At 34.9% G+C, this 20,254-nt stretch overlaps 2 protein-coding genes across 4 annotated transcripts; both read right to left on the reverse strand.

The window, feature by feature from the left end:
• Nucleotides 1-4,187: 4,187 nt before the first annotated feature.
• On the reverse strand, nucleotides 4,188-8,351 carry LOC122028791 (splicing factor-like protein 1). Of its 3 annotated transcripts, none has more exons than XM_042587685.1 (2): nucleotides 8,265-8,351; nucleotides 4,188-7,301 (listed from the first exon to the last, which is right to left on the reverse strand). In XM_042587685.1, the coding sequence occupies exon 2, from the start codon at nucleotides 7,261-7,263 to the stop codon at nucleotides 4,696-4,698; it is 2,568 nt and encodes an 855-aa protein (XP_042443619.1). In that variant the 5' UTR covers nucleotides 7,264-7,301; nucleotides 8,265-8,351; the 3' UTR covers nucleotides 4,188-4,695. The 3 variants fall into 3 exon arrangements, with proteins under 3 accessions (XP_042443619.1, XP_042443620.1, XP_042443621.1); XM_042587686.1 differs by having other exon boundaries at nucleotides 4,188-7,480; XM_042587687.1 differs by lacking the exon at nucleotides 8,265-8,351 and having other exon boundaries at nucleotides 4,947-5,203; nucleotides 5,286-8,253.
• Nucleotides 8,352-9,624: 1,273 nt separating this feature from the next.
• LOC122029556 lies at nucleotides 9,625-19,432 on the reverse strand. Its single transcript, XM_042588594.1, has 14 exons — nucleotides 19,085-19,432; nucleotides 16,111-16,861; nucleotides 15,951-16,038; nucleotides 15,226-15,343; nucleotides 14,987-15,076; nucleotides 14,598-14,894; nucleotides 14,407-14,514; nucleotides 13,432-13,503; nucleotides 13,262-13,348; nucleotides 11,237-11,308; nucleotides 11,054-11,143; nucleotides 10,609-10,716; nucleotides 10,443-10,511; nucleotides 9,625-9,904 (listed from the first exon to the last, which is right to left on the reverse strand). The coding sequence occupies exons 1-14, from the start codon at nucleotides 19,313-19,315 to the stop codon at nucleotides 9,830-9,832; spliced, it is 2,256 nt and encodes a 751-aa protein (XP_042444528.1). The 5' UTR covers nucleotides 19,316-19,432; the 3' UTR covers nucleotides 9,625-9,829.
• Between the last annotated feature and the right edge of the window lie 822 nt (nucleotides 19,433-20,254).

Raw genomic sequence — 20,254 nt, forward strand, 5'->3', positions numbered from 1 at the left:
GATTTATTTTCATCAACTCAGACAAATCAATCCAACATTACTTAAAGGGATTTGTTGTCTTCCAGCTTAAGTTTATTTTTAATATTAAATTTGATAATATTTGGTGGACATTTTCAAATATGTAATACTTGTTATGATAAATCAAGCATGATTTTTGGAGCATATTCCAATCTAAAAATCATACAATATTGAAGTAGCGTGAATAAACAAGTAGAAGAATATTCTTCACATATCAGTAAGGTGAGGGTCTTGTTGAACCGAGTCTCACCTGAAGAGGTAAATATTAAAGACTATCACCTAACTTAGGTTAATGTATAGTTTTTAAGATTTGTTTTTATAATTTAACATATTACGATTGAATTAATCCCTATCTAATATGAAAATACATTGATTGGGAATCTTGATTTCATTGATGATACTTCACGTCCAATGAAGATATCACAACTAGATGGCACAGAAGTTGGATGCCAAAGTAATAATGAATATCCTAACTGTATCATTTAAGCAAACTGAATGAAGAAGCTATCATTGGAGGAGATACATATGAATGAAAAGATAAAAGAATTACTTGAAATAATAGAAAATAAAAATATATAGAGAAATCGAGTGATCTTGTAGTCAATCCTCATCCTGAATTAGTGACTTTTGGAACAAAAAATAGGAGAGGATGCGACCGAAATCACTATAATTACAGGATACTTCATTTGATAGTTCATTGTAGCTCTAGCTTTTATCTAAGAGAAAGCATAGCAAGATATAAATATGTGAATATGTAGAGAATATCATAATAGAAGGAGAGAGTGAAAATTTATAAAATAACATGAAGATGTTGTGAATAAAGGGCAAGGAAAAAATTGAGGAAGGCGATATGGAATTAGAAAAACAAATACTTTCTCAATTATGGAAATCAATTTTGGAAAAAAAATAATAAAGAGATAGAATACAAAGATATTTGCTACATCGACATTTTTTAGAATTATCTGAACAATATTGCCGTACTTATCACTCTTGCAAAGCAGGTTAACTAACCATGGTTCGATTTAGATTTTGTTCCAGATAATGACTCCCAAGTCTTCTGTTTGGGAGGAGGTGGGGTCGGATAAATAATGGAAAGGTAATTTTCACCTTCGTTTGGGAAGAAGACGAAGGAACGAGGGGAGGAAAATTTTTATCCTCTCTACTTCACATATGTTTTTTACCTTCTAAATCGGAGTGTAAATAAATTATCCTTCTCTTTCCTCCTGTTTTTTCTTGAACTTAGAACCGTCCAAACATGGGCTTAGAGTCTACGACCATTTCCATTGACACGACCTGAAATGTTTTAAAGATAGTCCACGACGATTTTAGAGTGACCTTGACGGGTCTGATGCATTATGCCACAAAATTAATGTGAAGGGGACCTTCTAAGAAATAACACGAAGCCAACATTTCAGACTTGAAATAGTTGCTTAGAAGATGTTTAAATGGCCAGATTGACTGGTACTCCCCGTGCAAAAGGTGCATGACAAAATGCTCATAATTTATCTCCCCCTTCCAGATCAAGGTAGTCTTGAAGGGGAAGGGGCCCGGAATAAGAGTTATCATATTTTATTGTAATAAATATGGATACATATGCCCCGCGGGCACAGTAAATTTGCAAGAAGCATGGAGGATACATTCAACGTCGAGAATTTGATTATCTAGCAACGCAAATTCAAGCGCCTACGATACTTGAAAACCTAGAGTGTTGGACATCATCGAACTACAGATCAACTCGTTTCCCAAATTTATTTAGTGAGCAAATATAAATAAATAAGTAAATATGAAAATATAAACATTAACTTGAGTAAGTGTGTGTCTATATATATATATATATATATATATATATATATATATATATATATATATATATATATATATATATATATATCCTCCAGATTAATTTTGATATGATTAACTATGTTAAGTTAGGTCTTACGATTTTTTATGTATTGTGTTTGAATATGCAGGAGCTTAGGAACATAAGAAGTCAAGTAAAAGACGCAGTAAGCAAAAATGATGGCACAAAAAAAGAACCAACAGACTCAATACATCTGAGGAACGAGAATCTACGGAAGAGTACATCGGTGGACAAGAAAGACATGCATGACGTTCGAAGGACAAGAAACCGGGGAGGAAATCTATTCAAGGAAAATGTCAAAGTTGAATTATGGTGAACTCAATTCAGGACGCTCGGATGATCATCCAAGCGAATACAAGAAAGAGTTAACCTTTTAAAAGTTAACTAAATGGATGAAGCTGGCTGAAGGCGCCCTCGCGCCTCCTATTGGAGCCACCCTGAACGAAGCTAGAGCCACCCTGGATAAAACTGGAGGCGTCCTCGCGCCTCCCTTGGACAAAGTTGGAGGCGTCCTCACGCCTCTTTTGGAGGCTCCCTCACGCCTCTTTTAGAGGCACCCTCGCACCTCTTTTAGAGACGCCCTAGAGCAAACAGTAGTCATTGGCTACCGTTGAAAAAAGGATAAACTTTCTCCTCTTGGAGACGCCCTGGATCCCATTGGAGACGCCTCTAATCAACTAAAGCTAATGGTAACATCAACCCAAGATGTTATAAAAAGCCTCCTAGAACTAAGAATTAAAATAATAACTTCTGTAATCAATTCCTAACTATTTTCTTGAGCTATCAATGTTTGTAAGAAGCTTATCTAGTTACAACGAAGGAAATTCCTTTAGTATTTTCATTGTCTTAATTAACAACTATCTAAATTGTAATCAAATAAAAATCTCTATCTCTTATTTTACTTTTTTGTTTATTATTAATTATTTTATTTATCTAATATTTGTGTCATTGATAAGTTCCAGGTAAGAGAAACTTCTAACTCTAATTGTGAGACTATTCACCCTACTCTAGCCACCTACCAAGACTAACAATACATACATACAAGTGTAGAACCATTTACGGTGAAAATAAATTGTGAAATCAATTTTTTTAAAAAAATAATTAATTTTTCTCAATTAATTATTAAGAATTAATTAATTAACTTCGTGCAGAAAAAATGAAATACATACATATAATAACTGATTAATCAATCAAAACCTAGTTAGGAGTAAAGTCGCAATTAGTATATGATGACAAAAAAATTAATAACTTTATGGGCTGAATATCAAATCTAAGTAGGCAAAGTCTCAAATTATTCATCAAATTTGAAATTTTTATGCAACCGTCCCATTCGAAGGGTGTTTATGACAAGCAACCTAATCTTCATAAATGCATTAGATACTACACTTGATCTTAGCTAAAAGGCCGAGAAAGGTATAACCCTTCGGATGGATCTAGTGGTTAGCACATGAGGTGTTGTCATCGTGAAATCTAAGATTCAAATCTCGACAAAGTCGAGGTAATAGCTCCCTTATATACTAGTCATTATTCCAAAGACTAGTAGTCATCCGTGAATTACCTCCTCCGTGTTGACCCTAGGATAGATTGACGGGGATATTAATCTTTCTTTTGACCTCATCAAAATAAAAAACAAAGAAAATATAAGGATAGCTAAAAAAAAGTTGAAGGTGCAATCTTAAACCATGTAAAAGCTCAAGGATCAAACTTTTGATTCATTACTTGAAATGTACTCAAATTCTCAAACTCTTCTTATACCCCTACCTATGCACCCTCCTTATGTATTAAACTCAACACCCTTATTTACTATGTGTGAGAACTTCTTGTGTTAAACGAAAGCCTGACACTCATACTCAAGTTCAAGTAATATAATTTAATGACGTAGTTCATATGGTATCGTACTATCCATAACACCATCCATATCACAACACATCCAAAAGCTAAGCAACCCCATTACAAAAGCTAACACAACACAACCAAAAGCTAAGCAACCATGACAAAAGCTACACGGAGAATTGAGGCAAAGCAAAAGCCGCAACAAAGTACATGAACAAAGTTCTTATGTAACTAAATCCGGTTCATTTTCAACCCTATCTTGAAGCATAAATCAGAACAAATTTACATAAAAATCTAAATCTTCACCTTAGTCTAAAAATCATTAGCCTTCAGATTCATTCTTTTAAACTGACCAATCTGATATGTTTTTAAATACTCTACCTTTAGCTTTATGTTAGCAGGCATTAGCAAACCATGTTTTCATATTCAGATCACAGAACAATGTTTATGAAGCAATAATAAAATGGCAATACTCTTACACATGAACAGCCATGTAAATTAGACAATTCACAGAGGGCGCACAATTTTATTATGGATGTAAACCACGAGGGTCCAATAGAGCTGTAACCAAGATCATGAAGAATAAAAGACACTATCTATTTTTAACGAGGGCAAAAACCTTCTATCAGTAGGATTACAAAGGAGCATGATGTGAAATCCAATTATCAACCCTCAATGAACAACATAGTCAAAAGCTTGTTGTTACCTTTTACCAGGGTAATGGTTGCTCATGTTGGATGGGCTAGGTACATACTAAGAGGGTACATTGTCGGAACAAATTAATCCACATTACTGATCTTGAAAGTCTCTGCTCTTCATATAACCAGGGGACCACTTGAGTTCCCTTGTGTTTGTGATGGCATGCGGAGGATTCATATGGGTTCATACATTTTGACATGAGGCGTTGATAGACAATGGAGAAAGCCCGATTAACGATCAGCATCTGATGTAAAGTTGCTTTTCAGAGGAAAGGATGCATGAACTTAGGGAAGCATAGATCCTGGAGGACCTGGCCAGTTTACAACACTAGATTCTCCCTGAGAACCTGCAGTTGGATAGCTTGGCCAATTGGTGTGTGACGTAAAGTTTTGTTTTGGAGGAAAAGATGCATGAGCTTCAGGAAGCAGAGATCCTGGAGGGCCAGGCCAATTCCTACCACCAGGTGGGTCCAGCTGATAAATGGCAGAAGTTGAAGTTCGATTGCTTAGTAAATCTGCAGTTGATGTAAAGTTGCTTTTAGGAGGAAAAGATGCATGAGCTTTGGGGAACATAGACCCTGGAGAACCTGTCCAATTCATAGCACCATGTTCACCTTGAGAGATGGCAGAAGTAGGATAGATTGAAAAATCTGCTGTCATAAAACTTTTTTTTAGAGGAAAAGATTCAGGAGCTTGGGAAAGCATAGATCCTGGAGGACCTGGCCAACTAATAGCACCTTGTTCACCTTGAGAAATGGAAGAAGTTGGATAGCTTGAAGAATCAACTGCAAAACTGTTTTTTGGAGGAAAAGATGCATAAGCTTCAGGAAGCATAGATCCTGGAGGACCTGGCCAACTCATAGCACATTGCTCACCTTGAGAAACGAAAGCTGGATAGCTTGAAGAATCAGCTGCCAAACTGTTTTTTGAAGGAAAAGTTACATGAGTTTCAGGTAGAATAGATCCTGGAGGACCTGGCCAGCTCATAACATCAGGTACTCCCTGAGCAATTGTTGCAGTTGGATGGCTTGGTAGATTGCCAAAATTTGATTGTTGTGTTATAATATTAGTATTGGTATTAGACAATAGATGATCTGCAACTTTAACTAAAAGAATCTTTCCAGCTATACTGTACCCATTCATATGAGTGACCGCTGCTGCAGAACAGGCAGGATCAGTGTAGTGGACAAAACCATATCCTTTGCTTAAACCGGTGGTCTTTTCCTTGATCACTACTGCCTTGGAGATGCATCCAAATGGTGAAAAAAGTTCTTTTAGTTTTTCATCATTCACGAAATGTGGAAGATGGGCTACATATAAATTAGTCACATTCATCTCGTTTAAACACTTTATGTTTGAAGATGCCAAAGCTTCAGATTGTTGATTGCCGACCAAGGTAGGACTGTAACTAGGAACTTGGGGATGGATAAATGGGGAAGCTCCAAAACTACCCACATAAGCGAGGAAATCGTTACTTTTGATGACTCCAGGATTTGAAGCAGTCAAAGGACAAGATGTGGTAGGATGCATTGTGTTTCCACAGATATCACATGGATTTTGTGTTTTACAACTATATTCATCTTGTCTAAGTGTTCCATTCAATGCCGCAAGCTCCCTCAGCTGAAATTTCTTGTGTTCATTCATTGTTTCTTCCATAGGAACTAGCAGTTTTTCTACCATCTTGGCTGCAGCATTCAGTGACTCCGGGGTCTCTGCCTCTATGTAGACATGTAAATCATCATCCTCCAAGTTTTTTACAGTGTGCTTATTTTTCATGGTAGAACCTTTACCTCGCAACAAAATCTTAGCCCCTGTTTCCATCTCCATTTTTTTCTGTGTGTTCCCCCTTGGACCAAGTATAAGACCAACAAAATTGTAGTCAGGGTATTCCTCTACTGGTATGTAGAGCTTCCTGAAAAGCTTTTTAGGACGGAAATAGAAAGCAGCATTCCCCTGAATCAGCCGTAACATGATCTCTTGCCGCCTCTTTATGAGCTTCTTTTCAAGCTTGGCCTTGATTGGATCATTCAGAGAAGCTTGGTTGTCAACTGATACAATATCATTCAATTTTTGGTTAATTTGAATGAGCTCAGAGTTCAATTTCTCAAGTACTGGATCAGCAGAAGTACCACCTACGATATTTTTGACAAAATCTGGAAGGTTTGAAGGGTCTAACAATTTTGATTGGGAATCCTCAGTAGACCATCTTGTCCTTCGCTTTTTAGTTGTAGTATCTGGATTAGTACTGCATTCCACTCTGTAAGTTTCAGGGTCTTTATCCCATTTGCTGCGTCTTTTATTACCAAACCTTTGAGTGTTCTCTTTTTCTTCCATACTGGTGGAATAAGTGTGTGAGTCCTCATTATGTTTTTGCCTGTTTTCCTCATACCCTTGGGATTTACCAGCTGATCTTCTCTTCTTATCTAAACAGGAAGGTCCAGAGCTCAACTTATGCTTTTCATCATTATGCTTCAAAGATGTCTGAGGTTCAAATCCTTCTTGAACATATTCACCATGTACCTCAATACGTTCATCATCAATCTCCTCTTCTTCTTCTGGTTCACTTTCATATAGTTCTTCACCTTGCTCCTCACAAAGTTCCTTCTTGTAAGGTTCTTGATCAGGATCTTCTTCAATAAGTTCTTCATCTGGATCGTCTTCAATGAGTTCTTCATCAGGATCTTCTTCAATAAGTTCTTCACAGGGTTCCTCTCCTTCACTGGACTCTTCATCAAGGTTTTGTTCATCACTCACTTCAATATATTCCTCCTCAGAAGGAACTTCTTCGATCTCGCTATCATTCTCCTGTTCACAGCTCACATTCTCTTCATTATATTCACTATGTTTTCCCATATACTTTGTGCAGGGTACCGGAAGTTCCAAATTGTTTTCTTAGCAAATGAGCACCACCAAGAATAACTAATTAACTACTGAGACAAAAACTTGATTCCATTTAGCATAAACAGAAAATTAACAATCAGGACACAGGCAGATACACCACACATTCAAGTAATCATGATAGTCTCATAAAAAAATTGTTGCTTGCCGATTCCAACTAACTAGATTTTATCTAGCATAAACAGAAAATTAACAATCATTAGGAAATACAGGCAAATATACCACACATTCCAGTAATAATGATAATCTCATAAAAACTTCAATATGTAGGTTTATCAAAATTTCGATATTTAAAAATCTCCATCTAATCATCCAGGTTTCTTCAGCAAGTTTATGGAACCTTAGGACGTTTAGGCCAGAGAGAAACAATATTCATATGTACGCGCATGAGATTAATCCAATAATCAAATTAAGAACATTAATATAGTAAAGAGAGAAAAGAAAGGCTAAAGTGTTATAATTTCAAAAAATGTTGTTTTTTAGTAGAAATAAAATACTAGAATACAATCGGCATTTGGTACAGATCCCTTTTTCCCCCTCCTTTTATAGATTACTGCCATAACCATCCATTTGGGAAGGATATGAAATGCCACAGATTGTTTGATGTATTCATTGAGAAGTCCAAAGAAAAAGGGACAAACAAAGTCAATCAAAATCGAGAAATATTATACCTTTCATTTCCAGAAGCAAAACAGCTAAAAAAAAAGGGACGAACACCGAAACTTTAATTGACTCTAAAATTTCCTACAAATCTAGCAACAGGAACGCGACTTCAACCATATCAAAAACACTTCGGAGAAAACTACGAACTGAGAATGCAGGATTCATGAGCAATAAATAGGAAATAACCAAAAGCGCCCAACCGGCTGAGCGAACCCTAGAAATCGAGCGAGCAGCAGAAAGAAGAAGAAGAAGAAGACAAAGGATGGAACTGAGTGATCTCCTATGAACCATACCAGAAAAGAAGAACTGATTGTAGAATCGATCTAGAGCTCCACGCAGCTCGCCGTCAAGCGCTCGAAATCAACGGCACGGGCCACAGTCTGCGTGCGAATAGGAATATATAGAGCTAGCCGATGGTGGTGAACCTGGATCGGATTGGGCCCGGCACAGCACCCGGTCCGTGCCCTGCTCGGCCCACATCGGCCCGATTGGTGGGCGATCCCGCACGATCCATTTGTTAATTTGGTTCAATCGATATAGAAATAAGCTGATTGGGCTCATCATTTGTTTAGATGATCAGGTTTTGAACCAGTTTGCCTCATACATTCTATATATTGCCGGAGAAATAATATTCTTAAGGAAAATTTTTAAGGATAAATATATAAATGATGAGATTCACAAAAAGTGAATCCTTAAAAAATTTCCTTATGAGTATCATAGCTCTTTTTGCCGTGTCAATTCGGATGAGTTGAGTGCTTCAAATCAAAGTAAAGATTTTACAATAAAATATAATCTAAAAATTTTAAATCCGAATTTAAATAATCCAATTAACCTAAATAATCTGAATAATCTAATTAATTATTTATTTTTATTTTAATACTTCATCATATTAATTTTATATTAATTTTAATTTTTTAAATAAAATTAAATTTAAATTAAAAAATTTCACTAAATTTTAAATTCAAATGGATACACCTGTAACTTATCCTAACATAATCCGAAAATATCCCATTTGAACCCAAAAACTCTCTATCTAATATTTTTGGGATCAATTCAGATAAAATTATCGAATTAGATTCATTTTTAACCCTCTTAATATTACCTCCACTTTACTCATGCTGAAACACGCCCAAAAATCAGACGTGAACAAAATCTTAATTAAATCAAAATAACAATTAACTCAAATATTTTTTTAAAAAACAATCTGAACTATTTCGATATATTTGATTAATCTTCATTTTAAAATTTCAAATTTCCAAAATCAATTAAACCGATCAAATATCAATCAACTACTATATCTAAATCAAACAACTACACAATTTGATTGATAAATCGAAATACTCGTCCAATATCAATGGAGTTGATGATCCATCAACTGATAAAAAAATTTAATTAATTCAATAATCGATCAAAGCATATATATATATATATATATATATATATATATATATATATATATATATATATATATATATATATATATATATATATATTCAATTTGTTCAATTTTAATAATAAAATTCAATTAATTTGATTTATTTAAAATAATAATTAATTAAATTTTGATTTATTTAATTTAATTTTTAATCCCTAATTAGAATTATATATTTAATAAATAAAGGAAAAAAAATCTGCTATGTAATCCATCCCATCAAAGTTCCTACGGGGCTTGTCCTACTCATGTTATGGTTTTCTAAATTATACAAGAGTTATTATTTACACCCTAAAATAGGAGCATAATATACAGACGAACCCTTTTTCGTCTATGAAATGAGTGGACAATTATCAAGAGTGGAAATTGTCAAATAAAATGGCAAAAAAGAGAGAGAAAAGATTCACGATAATCATTAATACTCTTTCAGTTGACTTTACTGGTACAAGTTAAAATTACAGTCTTCATTTGTTCTTTATCCAGTGATGATTCCACAATGATCTGCACAACATAATCGTGTTTCAAAGTGTAAAGAACTGTTACGAAAAAGATAAGCATCGCAATTACAAGAAATGAGCAGAAAAATAATTTCATTTGGTTTATATGATGAAACAAGGAAGACAGGACAAGAAAAGGGATATATTTAGGTAATTGTGAAACTTTTGAAGGAAAATATTTATTTGTCAGATTAGATGTTAAACATGGTAGGAGATCGAGCCAAATGATAAAGGAGGATCCATATAATTAGATAGATCGAGAAAACATAACTAGTAGATGGTAGATGAAGCATTAGCAAGATGTAGATTCTGACAAATTAATATGTACTAAACAAAACAAAAAAAGTGTATTTCTGTGCTTGTATGAGAGGTTGAAGATGATTACTGCTTGCCAATGTGATCAAAATAATGCTATTTTCTACCAATATTAGCACTGAAATCTTTTCAAAACTAAGCTTTGTTTGACTAAGAAGTTGCCCATATTTAAATTGCAGTAAATAAAACTACTTGGCATCCTAGCATTCATCCTACAAAATTGATACCTCTTGGATCTTGTTTTCAAAACGAGCAAGCAATTTGTACTTGTTTCTGAACATAGAAGCCATATACACCTGAAAATAAAAATAAAATAAAATAAAATTATGTAATAACAATATATTGAATGATCTACAACTTAGCAAAGAAAAAGAAAAAATTATGCTAATTAACCTGGAATGTTGGAGCTAAACCGAGGCTTTTGAAAAAACGGCCTTTAGAAACACTAGATATTCCTTCAATCTTCTGCAACTCTTCTATGAGCAAATCCACATCAGCCCACTGAGCACAATTCAAATATGTTACAGTAAGGTCATATTGTGAAAAAAAAAATAGAGGAAAGGCTACTGACTATCTTGAATATATGTTCAAAATATATACAAATAGGCTGAGTGAATGCAAAATTACATTCAGAAGATTATGATACAATGGAAAAAATAAGTTGATGCAGCAATAGTTTAATAGATACTACTAATGAATATTCAAAATGAAATATGTTCTAGAGGACTGCTCTTATTATTGATGCTACCGTGAAAATTTTCAATTAAATAAGCCCTTATGCTGCATATAACACTTGTAGTATACTGAAACATTAACAAAAGATGGAAAGATTTAACACCTCGACATCAGCTTGTGTGGCTTCAAGTTTTCCGCCCAAAGCAGTACCATCACCAATAACAGATTCCAAGGCCTCCATCAATGGATCTGGCTGAAAATGTGACGAGGAAGAAGTTTGATAGTTATATACTTATATCCAAACATATCTTATTGCATGAAACTCACGGAATGTGGACATGCATACCATTATGTCCCTCAAAGATAAAAAGATTCGTTCAAGAGTATAATCTAGTTGATGAACTTTTGCTTCCACCATCTGGGGAAAAAAATAGATATGCTAAAGTTTCATAAAGTTTAAAGAGAATGAATATTGTTAAATTATGCAGAATCTTTGCTCAATTTCATTAATCAAGGTGTTGCATTTTGAAACCACTCCCTCATGTGCATTACTTCTAGTATAATGGAGCATTCAATGAGAACAAAGACTTTTATTTGGTGTGCATCAATACTAACCAAGTGCAAAAAAATTTCTGTTATCTTATTGGCATCCTCACCTAATCTGTTAACCACCCCACAAGGTTTGTTATTCACGTGCTAGAAAATGCCTGTTCAATTCATCATCTTCATCATCTTGTCAAGTGTTTTTATCCAATTATTTGGGGTAACTACATTAATCCATTAAGCTACATGCAAAGCTATATCATTAGTAATATTAAGATTAATTAAATTATTTTTTTGTTACATTAAATAATATATTTCTTTGGCCCTCTTAAACTCTTACACCTTCAACTTTACCCTTTCGCCTTCCACTCTAATAGACTAAACTATTCTAACTATAGAATTTCTTAGTTATCTTTAAATATGTCAATATCATCTCAACCTATTTTCTCCTATTTTATTTTCTACTGGCGCTATGCTTACCTTCTCTTGAATATTAATATGATATATTTCCACCTTTTTAGGATCCTCACACATCCACCTTAGCTTTCTCATATATGTTTATTAAATTTACATGTTGCTTCTTAATAATGTAGCACTCCAATCCATATATTATGGCAGATTGTACCAGTCTTGATGGAATATTTGTTTTAGCCTAAAGAGGATATGAAGATATACTTGAATCTCCATTCTTCATCCTATTAACTAGAAAACACTTGCTCAATTGATTCAAATGTTCATATCTGTGTGTGTTTGTTTGATGTAAGGCTACTATCATCTTTTCCATTCAGTCATATTCTAGTTATGACACATTGGAACAATAGGATATACACATAGTTGTGGTAATGTTCCAAACTATTACACGTGATAGCATATGTTTGACAGACCAAATCTAAAACAAGATGTAATCAGCACAAAAGAATTGCTTGGATGCAATTCTTGGGTATTATTGTCATGTGATATAGGAATATTCAATGCCCAATAAAATGAGTACAGATTCATACTTATCTGATGTTCTAAATTGAGTCGTTGCTTTAATGTTGAGTACTTTATAAATTATTCACATTAAACAATCAATAAACAGAGTCTGTATAAGATCACTAGCTATCTTCTTATCGATAATGTTTCAGAACTACATCACTGACAATCCAAAATAGTGCCATGATTTGATAACTTGATTAATCGCTAAGCATTATCATTTTTGGTCATGGTATACATCATGGTTGTAAAAGATCCCTGGTTATCTAGATTGTGTGAAGGCATAGATGTACCACTATCTGTCTAGGCTGATGGTAAACCTACCACTAATAAAGGGCAGCCTGGTACACGAAGCTGCCATCAATGTGAGGTCCCGGGAAAGAGTCTATTGTATGGAGCCTTATCTTGTTTTCCAAGAGGTTATTTTTGAGACTCAAATCCGTGACCTCTAAGTCACACGGCAGCAACTTTACCATTGCGTCAAGCTCCCCTTCACCATATAAATGTCTATCATGATCCTGTAATCTTTATTTCAGTGCTAAACATCCATAATTCATAACAAAAGATATTGATCAATAGCAATATTTTCTTCAATCTAACATCTCTAGGAGTATGAGACCACTATTAAAATGCATGAACTGGTATCACCACTGAATCCTTCTTAACAGATAAATCAATTCAAACTCCAAGACGAATTCTAGTCTGGCTACAACAAAACCATTTTGTAATGCCCATGGATGAAAAAAAGAAGGTAAAGTATCACTTAGCATACATGTCCAAGTTTAATGCGCAAGGATGTATATACAGTGTCATTCATTGTGCATGAAGAAAAGTAATCATTTCCTTGCAGTACCTGCCCGACTTTATAGTATGAGGATGGATCTAAAGTTGCATCCCATGAAATTTCTGATTGGTGAACAAGGGCAGGTACTCCTTCAACCTATTGATGCCAAATCGGCTTTTCCTGTCACTATAGAGATTATTGCAAAATGGTACTATAAAAGAATAGAGAGCACTGATTACCTCCACAAATATGCCAAAGAACGTAATTTTCTTAATCTGACATTTCACAACATCACCAATATTGAGTCTAGCCTGCACAAAAAACAATTAAGAATTATCAACTCAATATGGTTCCTTTACTGGTAGGTGAATATAGTGCCTCCATTACAGTGGCAAAACAGCCGTATCCAGTGGCTCTGTTTCATCAACTACTAAGAAAAGGAAAAAAAAGTTTTCAACAGAACAGGAAATTGTAAATCACATGGTTCTACCTGTCCATTCAATTGTGGTCACTCGTGTTCCAATTTTGGCCATTTTGAGATTATTTTTTGGTCAGAACTACATCTAATTCCAGATAAATAATAGAAATAAAGAAAAGAACAAGTAAATCTGAATGGTTTACTATAAAGCATGGATGTCTGACCTTGTACACGATAAACTAAACAAAGCAGAAGAGGAAGAACCTTTTATTGTGCATATGATATTTGTTCACTTTTTTTCCCTTTCCTGCTTTTTTCTTCATAGGTTTACTATAATCCATTATCCAAGCCAAACAGATCTGGCAGCTTTGATGCCCACCTATCTACTGTTGAGAACTTTATGCCATAGTCTTCTTACACATACCAAGCAAAAAGAAAACTAGAAATGGGTTCTGTACCAGAATGAATTTAGCATAAAGAAGAGACTTAATCAAATATAACTGTCTAAGACTATCTGCTAGCTGGCATCCGAAAAACTTCAGTAAATGCACCAAAGTATCTGGCTTTATATAACAGAGGTCAGATCCTCTGGTCCAGAATTTTCTGGACCAGAAGAGGCCCTATTCATTCATTGGGTGGATGGACTGGACCCAGCCCATCCAATCAATAAATGAGCAAGGGATCAAGACTGGTCCAGGAATCCGGGACCAGAGGATCCCTGCCCTATATAACATGGTTTCTGACAAAAAAGAAGTGTGATAGAAATTTATATAAGCATAGCAAGTTAGCAACATACCATAAGACTTCTCTTTTTCTCAACCAATTCTTCCTTTTCTTTTGGCCTCCCAGAGAACATTATTTTTCTGGATTTTCTATCAGCCAGAATTACTGAACCTTTAAGTCTCTGCATTCATACATTGGTTTTCACTAAGTTGCAAGTATGAAGTTAGCGTATCAAGAATGTAAAGATGAAGCATGTCCTTCAACCTGACCGATAAAAGATGATAGGAACTTAGTTTTTTCAAGGTTGTATGCTTCAAGAAGCTCTTCAAATTTTTCTTGTGATGTTGACACTTCAGTTTTTTTATAAGATTCTTGAGATGTAGGCTCCTCCAATTCAAGGTTTTTATTGCTCACATCAAAACTGCCCACAATGCTTAGATTCTGCCTGTATAAGGAGGGATCCACCCCCTTTTTCCTTAACCATGATTCAAAAGCTAAGAATTTCCACTTGGCACCAAGATGTCTGTAAGGTAAGAAACCAAGCAAAGATCCAAATGATACCTAGGAACCATGAGAAATGAGAAGTATAAATAATAAAGTCAGTATATGATGAAAAAAAGATACATGGATTCACAGAGTTCAAGCAAACTGACAACAAAACCTCTGCTGCTACAACTAATCAATTCCACTTCAGCTTTTTCTCCACTATGAAGCAAGTATTCTGCCCTTTTCCAGTCACTTTCCTGCAATTTTCCATTTAAATGTAAGACAGATCTTCCAATAGTATTCTGAAAGAAGTTTGTAAACCAAACTGCATGACATTAATTGTGAAACCACATTCATTAACATGCTCAATACTTCAGCCATAATGAAGAAAAATCAACAAAAGTACCTCTTGATCTGCTGATATAACAGTCTCAGTTCCAGAAGTGAAGACATGTTCATCAAGCTGCAAAGCAACTTTCTCCCCTCTATATAGTGGTAACATCCCTTCTGTGGATGTGTCCAGCCTAAAGGTTTGCAATGTATCAATTAAAATAGTACTGCTTTTTTTCTAACACTCAATGTCATAGGGGAAGGCAAAAAACAGATGATCAAAGATTTAGTAACCAGAAAATCCAAACATGCAAAGCATCTCCCTAGCTCCAACAACGACAATCCGACTATCATGCATTCAAAGAAGTTAGCAATTAAGTGATGCAAAACCATGCATGAAGGGGTAAAACATAGCAATACACAAAAGTATTCTGTAGTCGTCCCTAATTAATATATATTATCATGCAGAGAAAAGGTGCACAACTAGGGGACAGATGCCATGAGTTCTAGAATCATATCTCAAATGGACAATCTATCTGAAAGTGGCAGAAACAACTATACTTGCATAGGATAGCAATCCAAGATAACCAGATAAAAAACATCAGGCCATACAAATATACTCTTTGCAATAAAACTGTAGAAATGTTAAGAAGTCTTCCATGGTTGAGATACACTTGAATAAAGTAGGTATACAAGGCAACCAGATAGCTAACATCAAATCATATAAATGTACTTTTCATAATAAAACTGTATCAATGCCAAGAAGTCTCCCATAGTTGAAATATTCTGAAAGCGAAGTACCTCTGAGGCTTCCCTAACAGGGAAGCTTGCCTAGATGTTGATGAAGCAACAGATACTTTGGAAGCACTTTGGTTAGGTGGCTGCGATCCTAAAAAATTTGAATGTTATATAAACACTAACTAAATTTTAACAACGGAGAAAAGGCTTCCTATCACACTACCTGTAACCACACCACCATCATCAAGCTTAGGAAAAATAGATTTGGCATCATGGTTGCCATATAAGTTCTCTTCATCCTTATTATTCTCCACAGGTAGTCCTAACTTGATTAACTGAAGTTCATCTGAGCTTGTCACAGTGCTAATTGCATTGAGATCATCTGACAACATCTCTCCCTTGTTTGAGATCTCTGTATCACTATCAAAGCCCCTCACTTCATCAAGACTAGTTTGAAAAGAATCTCCCGCAGAAACTTTCTGTTGTGTGGATTCAAAATTTGGTTTGACAACCTCCGGCTTCCTTAAAAGAGACATATTACTTATATCTTCACTTGATGTTTTTCTCATTTTCAAGAATACATTTGGTTCAATTTTGAACTTTGAGTTAATTTCAAAGTCATCATCCTGGGTGACAGTGGGCTTCCGCAAAGAAATGTTGGGAGGTTCACTCCTGTCATCAGTTTTTCCTCTATTGTGGTTTGGTTGTGTCTGCACCTGTATGGAACCCTTAGAGGATTTCATGGTTTTAGGTCTTCTGCTTATAGTTGGACGTGACAGATTTATGTTACTATCCTTTACATTTTGTGGATTCTTCTGGTAAGATGTATCTGGCTTCTTTGGTGGCTGCAGTTCCTCCAGTATCACATCTGATGGGATATTCAGTGCGTAATCACTCATTTTACCTTTGTTCTTATAGAAAGATTTTTCAACATCAAGATAAGAGACATTTGGATCCAATTTCCGCGCCATTATCTGCAAGCCAGGTGTTCAAGCATCATAATTTTCAGCCATGAAATGCAAGCGCAATTGTAAACAATATAGAAACAGTAAGGTAGTTTTTACTAAAAAATCAATTGCCACCTTTGGGAGGTGATACAATCATATAATATGGGTAATCACCTATTTGGATCCTTTCTTAACAGAACCCAATGATCTTGCATTTTAACCAAATAAAGTTATTGAAAATTTTTTACCATCACTGTTTACAAACAAAAATTAAGCTTACTCACATGTTACAATTCTTATTTTTAGACTTCTCTATATTTCTAGCATAATTATAAATTCTAATATGATGATGTCAATGCTAAATGAAATTTTGATCTAATCAATTAAAGAATAGAAAGAAGGGGAGTCTTGGCGCAACGGTAAAGTTGTTGCCATGTGACCAAAAGGTAACGAGTTCGAATCTTGAAAACAGCCTCTTGCAAAAAACAGGGTAAGGCTACGTACAATGGATCCTTCCCCGGGGCCCCGCATGACGGGAGCTTCGTGCACCGGGCTGCCTTTTTTTTTCTCAATTAAAGAATAGAACTGAAAACTTCTACCCAACTTGATTTAATATAAATTTGAGAAACATTGCCTAAAGTCACGATGCTAATTTTATATATTTAAAAAAAAACACATATATAACTATATGGATTTGCTATATAAAGTAAACAATACTAAAGTTGACAATATGTGTATTATAATGTGTCTGTTTAGTTCAACATGAATATTATGTTATTAAGTTTTATGTCAAAGGCCAACATATATCTGTGTAATTATTTTCTTTGTGTAATAATAATACAATTTTATCCCTCTCTTTGATGATGTAGCCTCCCTCCCCTCCACCCCTCCTCTTGACTCTTTTTCTTCCTATTGCTCTTGTCCCCTTTCCCTTGCATCTAGATCCAATACTTCTCATTGCGCCCATCACCTTGTCCATTAAGGATCCACAACATACTTCACCCATCTTCACTCCACGCCTTCAACAACACGTCAAAAACTAGCAACCTAGATTTGTTTTGTTGCTCTACAATCTGATGCATTGATGCACCAACTCTACACAGGTCTTATTGCTCTATTGCACCGACACACAAAAAAAAAATTGCATGGTTCTCACTACCCTGACACATACGAAAATTAGATCAATTAAACCCAGATTCGGGACCTTATTTAAACCAAACAACATATGATGTTCCAGTCAGTAACACATCTTTTTCTCTAATGGTAATCAAGTACGTTGACTTGTTTTATCTATTTATTCTTAATCTATTCCATTGTCCTAAATTGATTCATTGATAATGTCTTGTTTGAAGCTGAGCATTGACCTTCAAAATGCTAACCATATTACTGTTGACTATCTCTCTCCATCATATTTGCCCTTCTGCTCTGGCGTTGTGACCGTTAGCAGTCCCTCCAATGATTAGATGACCACTTTCCAGCACAACCACCATCAAGCCTGGAGTGCCAGCTCACACTTAGGGGATACATCAGCAAAACAAATAAGCCAAGAGTCTGCACGCCTATGCTAAAAGCAGTAACAGGAAGGTACCTAAGTGGTTAATCCAAGATAACATTGACTAAGACCATATGAGAATGAAACACAAGCAAAGCTATGGAATTCATCCCCTTAGCGCTCCCACTATAAACTATAATTTATTGGATTTTTTTTCTTGGAATTTATCAATCTCTCCTTGTCATCTTAATCAATTTTATCTCATTTTATCAAACATCAACGTCTAAATGCTTTCACATAATAACTTATTTTTATCTCCCTTAGTAATCCTTCATCAGTATCAACACGTTATGTTGATACACTAACCGTTTTTATATGTTTTCACATGGTTAAATGTAATGCAATCATATAAAGCATATAGCTAGGATTAGGAAAGATGCACAATTTGTTCACTCAAATTTCAAAAAGAGAAATATTTTCTAAGTTTCTCTTCCGTGCAAATATAATCATCAATCTTTTTCCCTGCCAAACGCTAGGAACATTCTATTTTTGTTTGATCCACAAGTAGTTTTTTCTTCCGTGCAAATAAACATTCTGTGTTCTTTAACCAAACATACAAAGCCAAGCTGACCATACAGTCGCTCAGAGAATGCAAGGGTTAATGGCTCCCTAGCCACTAAAATCTGCCAAGCCACTTTCAATTGCTCAAGAAAACCAGATTCTATAAGACTCTATTGGATCAATTTTTTTTTTTTTACCTTGGCTAGAGTTAGCTTAGGGTCCTCTCCTAGAAGGCGCCCGAACTTGAGCTCCATCATGTCCCACTTATTGAGCTCGGGGCGATCCTTAGGTGACGCACAGCAAAGGACTGGGGCATGTCCATAGCGACCGCTTACTCTCTTGGTTCGAGACGGAAAGCGGAAGGGGAGGACAGAGCCGCCGCCGCCGACGCCGCTGAGGCGGACGCTGAAGGCGTTGAAGGCTTCCATGACGGAGGCCTCCGTCGGGGCAAGATGCCGATGCAAACCCTGGCGCAGTCGACGGAGGAGGAATCGCTCGGAACGGGAAGGAAGAGCGGAGCAAGATGAGAGGGAACGAAGGAGCGGGCTTCTATCATTTATCAGATAGGCCTATTGCCTTATTCTACACAAGTTTCATTTTACCCCCTCTTAGTTTAAGGCCTGTAATTTTGATTAGTATTATCACCAAGGTCTCTTTTAAAAAAAGTAACTCTTTCTTTTTCCAATTTGAATTTCAACTTCAGGACTAAAATATTAATATCATTATGAATGCAACTTATTTTTAAAAATCAATTTATTTTAGTGAAACAATAAAAAGTCAGAAAAAAAACTTTTAAAAATTCAATAAAAATAAAAATAAAAAAGAGAGACAGATGTTTAAATCAATAGATACTTTTTTACTTAAAAAATAATTAATTTATGTAATTTTAATTTATTAAATTGTTTCTCCTATACTATACTAAATGGGCCTTAGCCTCTAGGGACGTCTCAAGATTTCCCGAGACCTTAGGTAAAAATAAGTTTAAAAAAATCTTTTAATATATTTTAAAAAAAATTCTCAAGTTTTTTTTCATTTGAATTTGGGATTGAGAATGACCGATTTAAAATTTTTTGATTTATTTTTTAAAAAATAAAATATTATTTTTATATAAAATTTAGTTTTCTCATTAATATTTAGATAATTTTTGTTAACACGGTTAAATTATTTAATCTTTTTTAGACATTGAACGTAAATAAAACTTTATTAATTTTAATTTTTAATTTTTTTATGAAGCATTTTACTTTACGTTGTATGGATAAAAAAAATCTCTGATTTATGTTATTACCGAGAAAGAAAAAGAAAGAGTGAGAAAGAAATATTATTAGCAAGGGATGGAAGGGCGTTCTTTGACAGTATCACGTACAAAA

This window comes from Zingiber officinale, chromosome 10B (genome assembly GCF_018446385.1).
Source record: "Zingiber officinale cultivar Zhangliang chromosome 10B, Zo_v1.1, whole genome shotgun sequence".
In the NCBI taxonomy this organism is placed as follows: Eukaryota; Viridiplantae; Streptophyta; class Magnoliopsida; order Zingiberales; family Zingiberaceae; genus Zingiber; species Zingiber officinale.

What these genes read in the sequence shown, in the direction of transcription:
- LOC122028791 (XM_042587685.1), bottom strand. Translation starts at nt 7,263, where the DNA reads ATGGGAAAACATAGTGAATATAATGAAGAGAATGTGAGCTGTGAACAG.
- LOC122029556 (XM_042588594.1), bottom strand. Translation starts at nt 19,315, where the DNA reads ATGGAAGCCTTCAACGCCTTCAGCGTCCGCCTCAGCGGCGTCGGCGGC. An exon ending in GTAGCAGCAGAGGTTTTGTT is followed by an intron (nt 14,895 to 14,986) that starts GTCAGTTTGCTT and finishes CATGGTTCCTAG; the next exon opens with GTATCATTTGGATCTTTGCT. An exon ending in AGAAAAAGAGAAGTCTTATG is followed by an intron (nt 13,504 to 14,406) that starts GTATGTTGCTAA and finishes TTTTTTGTGCAG; the next exon opens with GCTAGACTCAATATTGGTGA.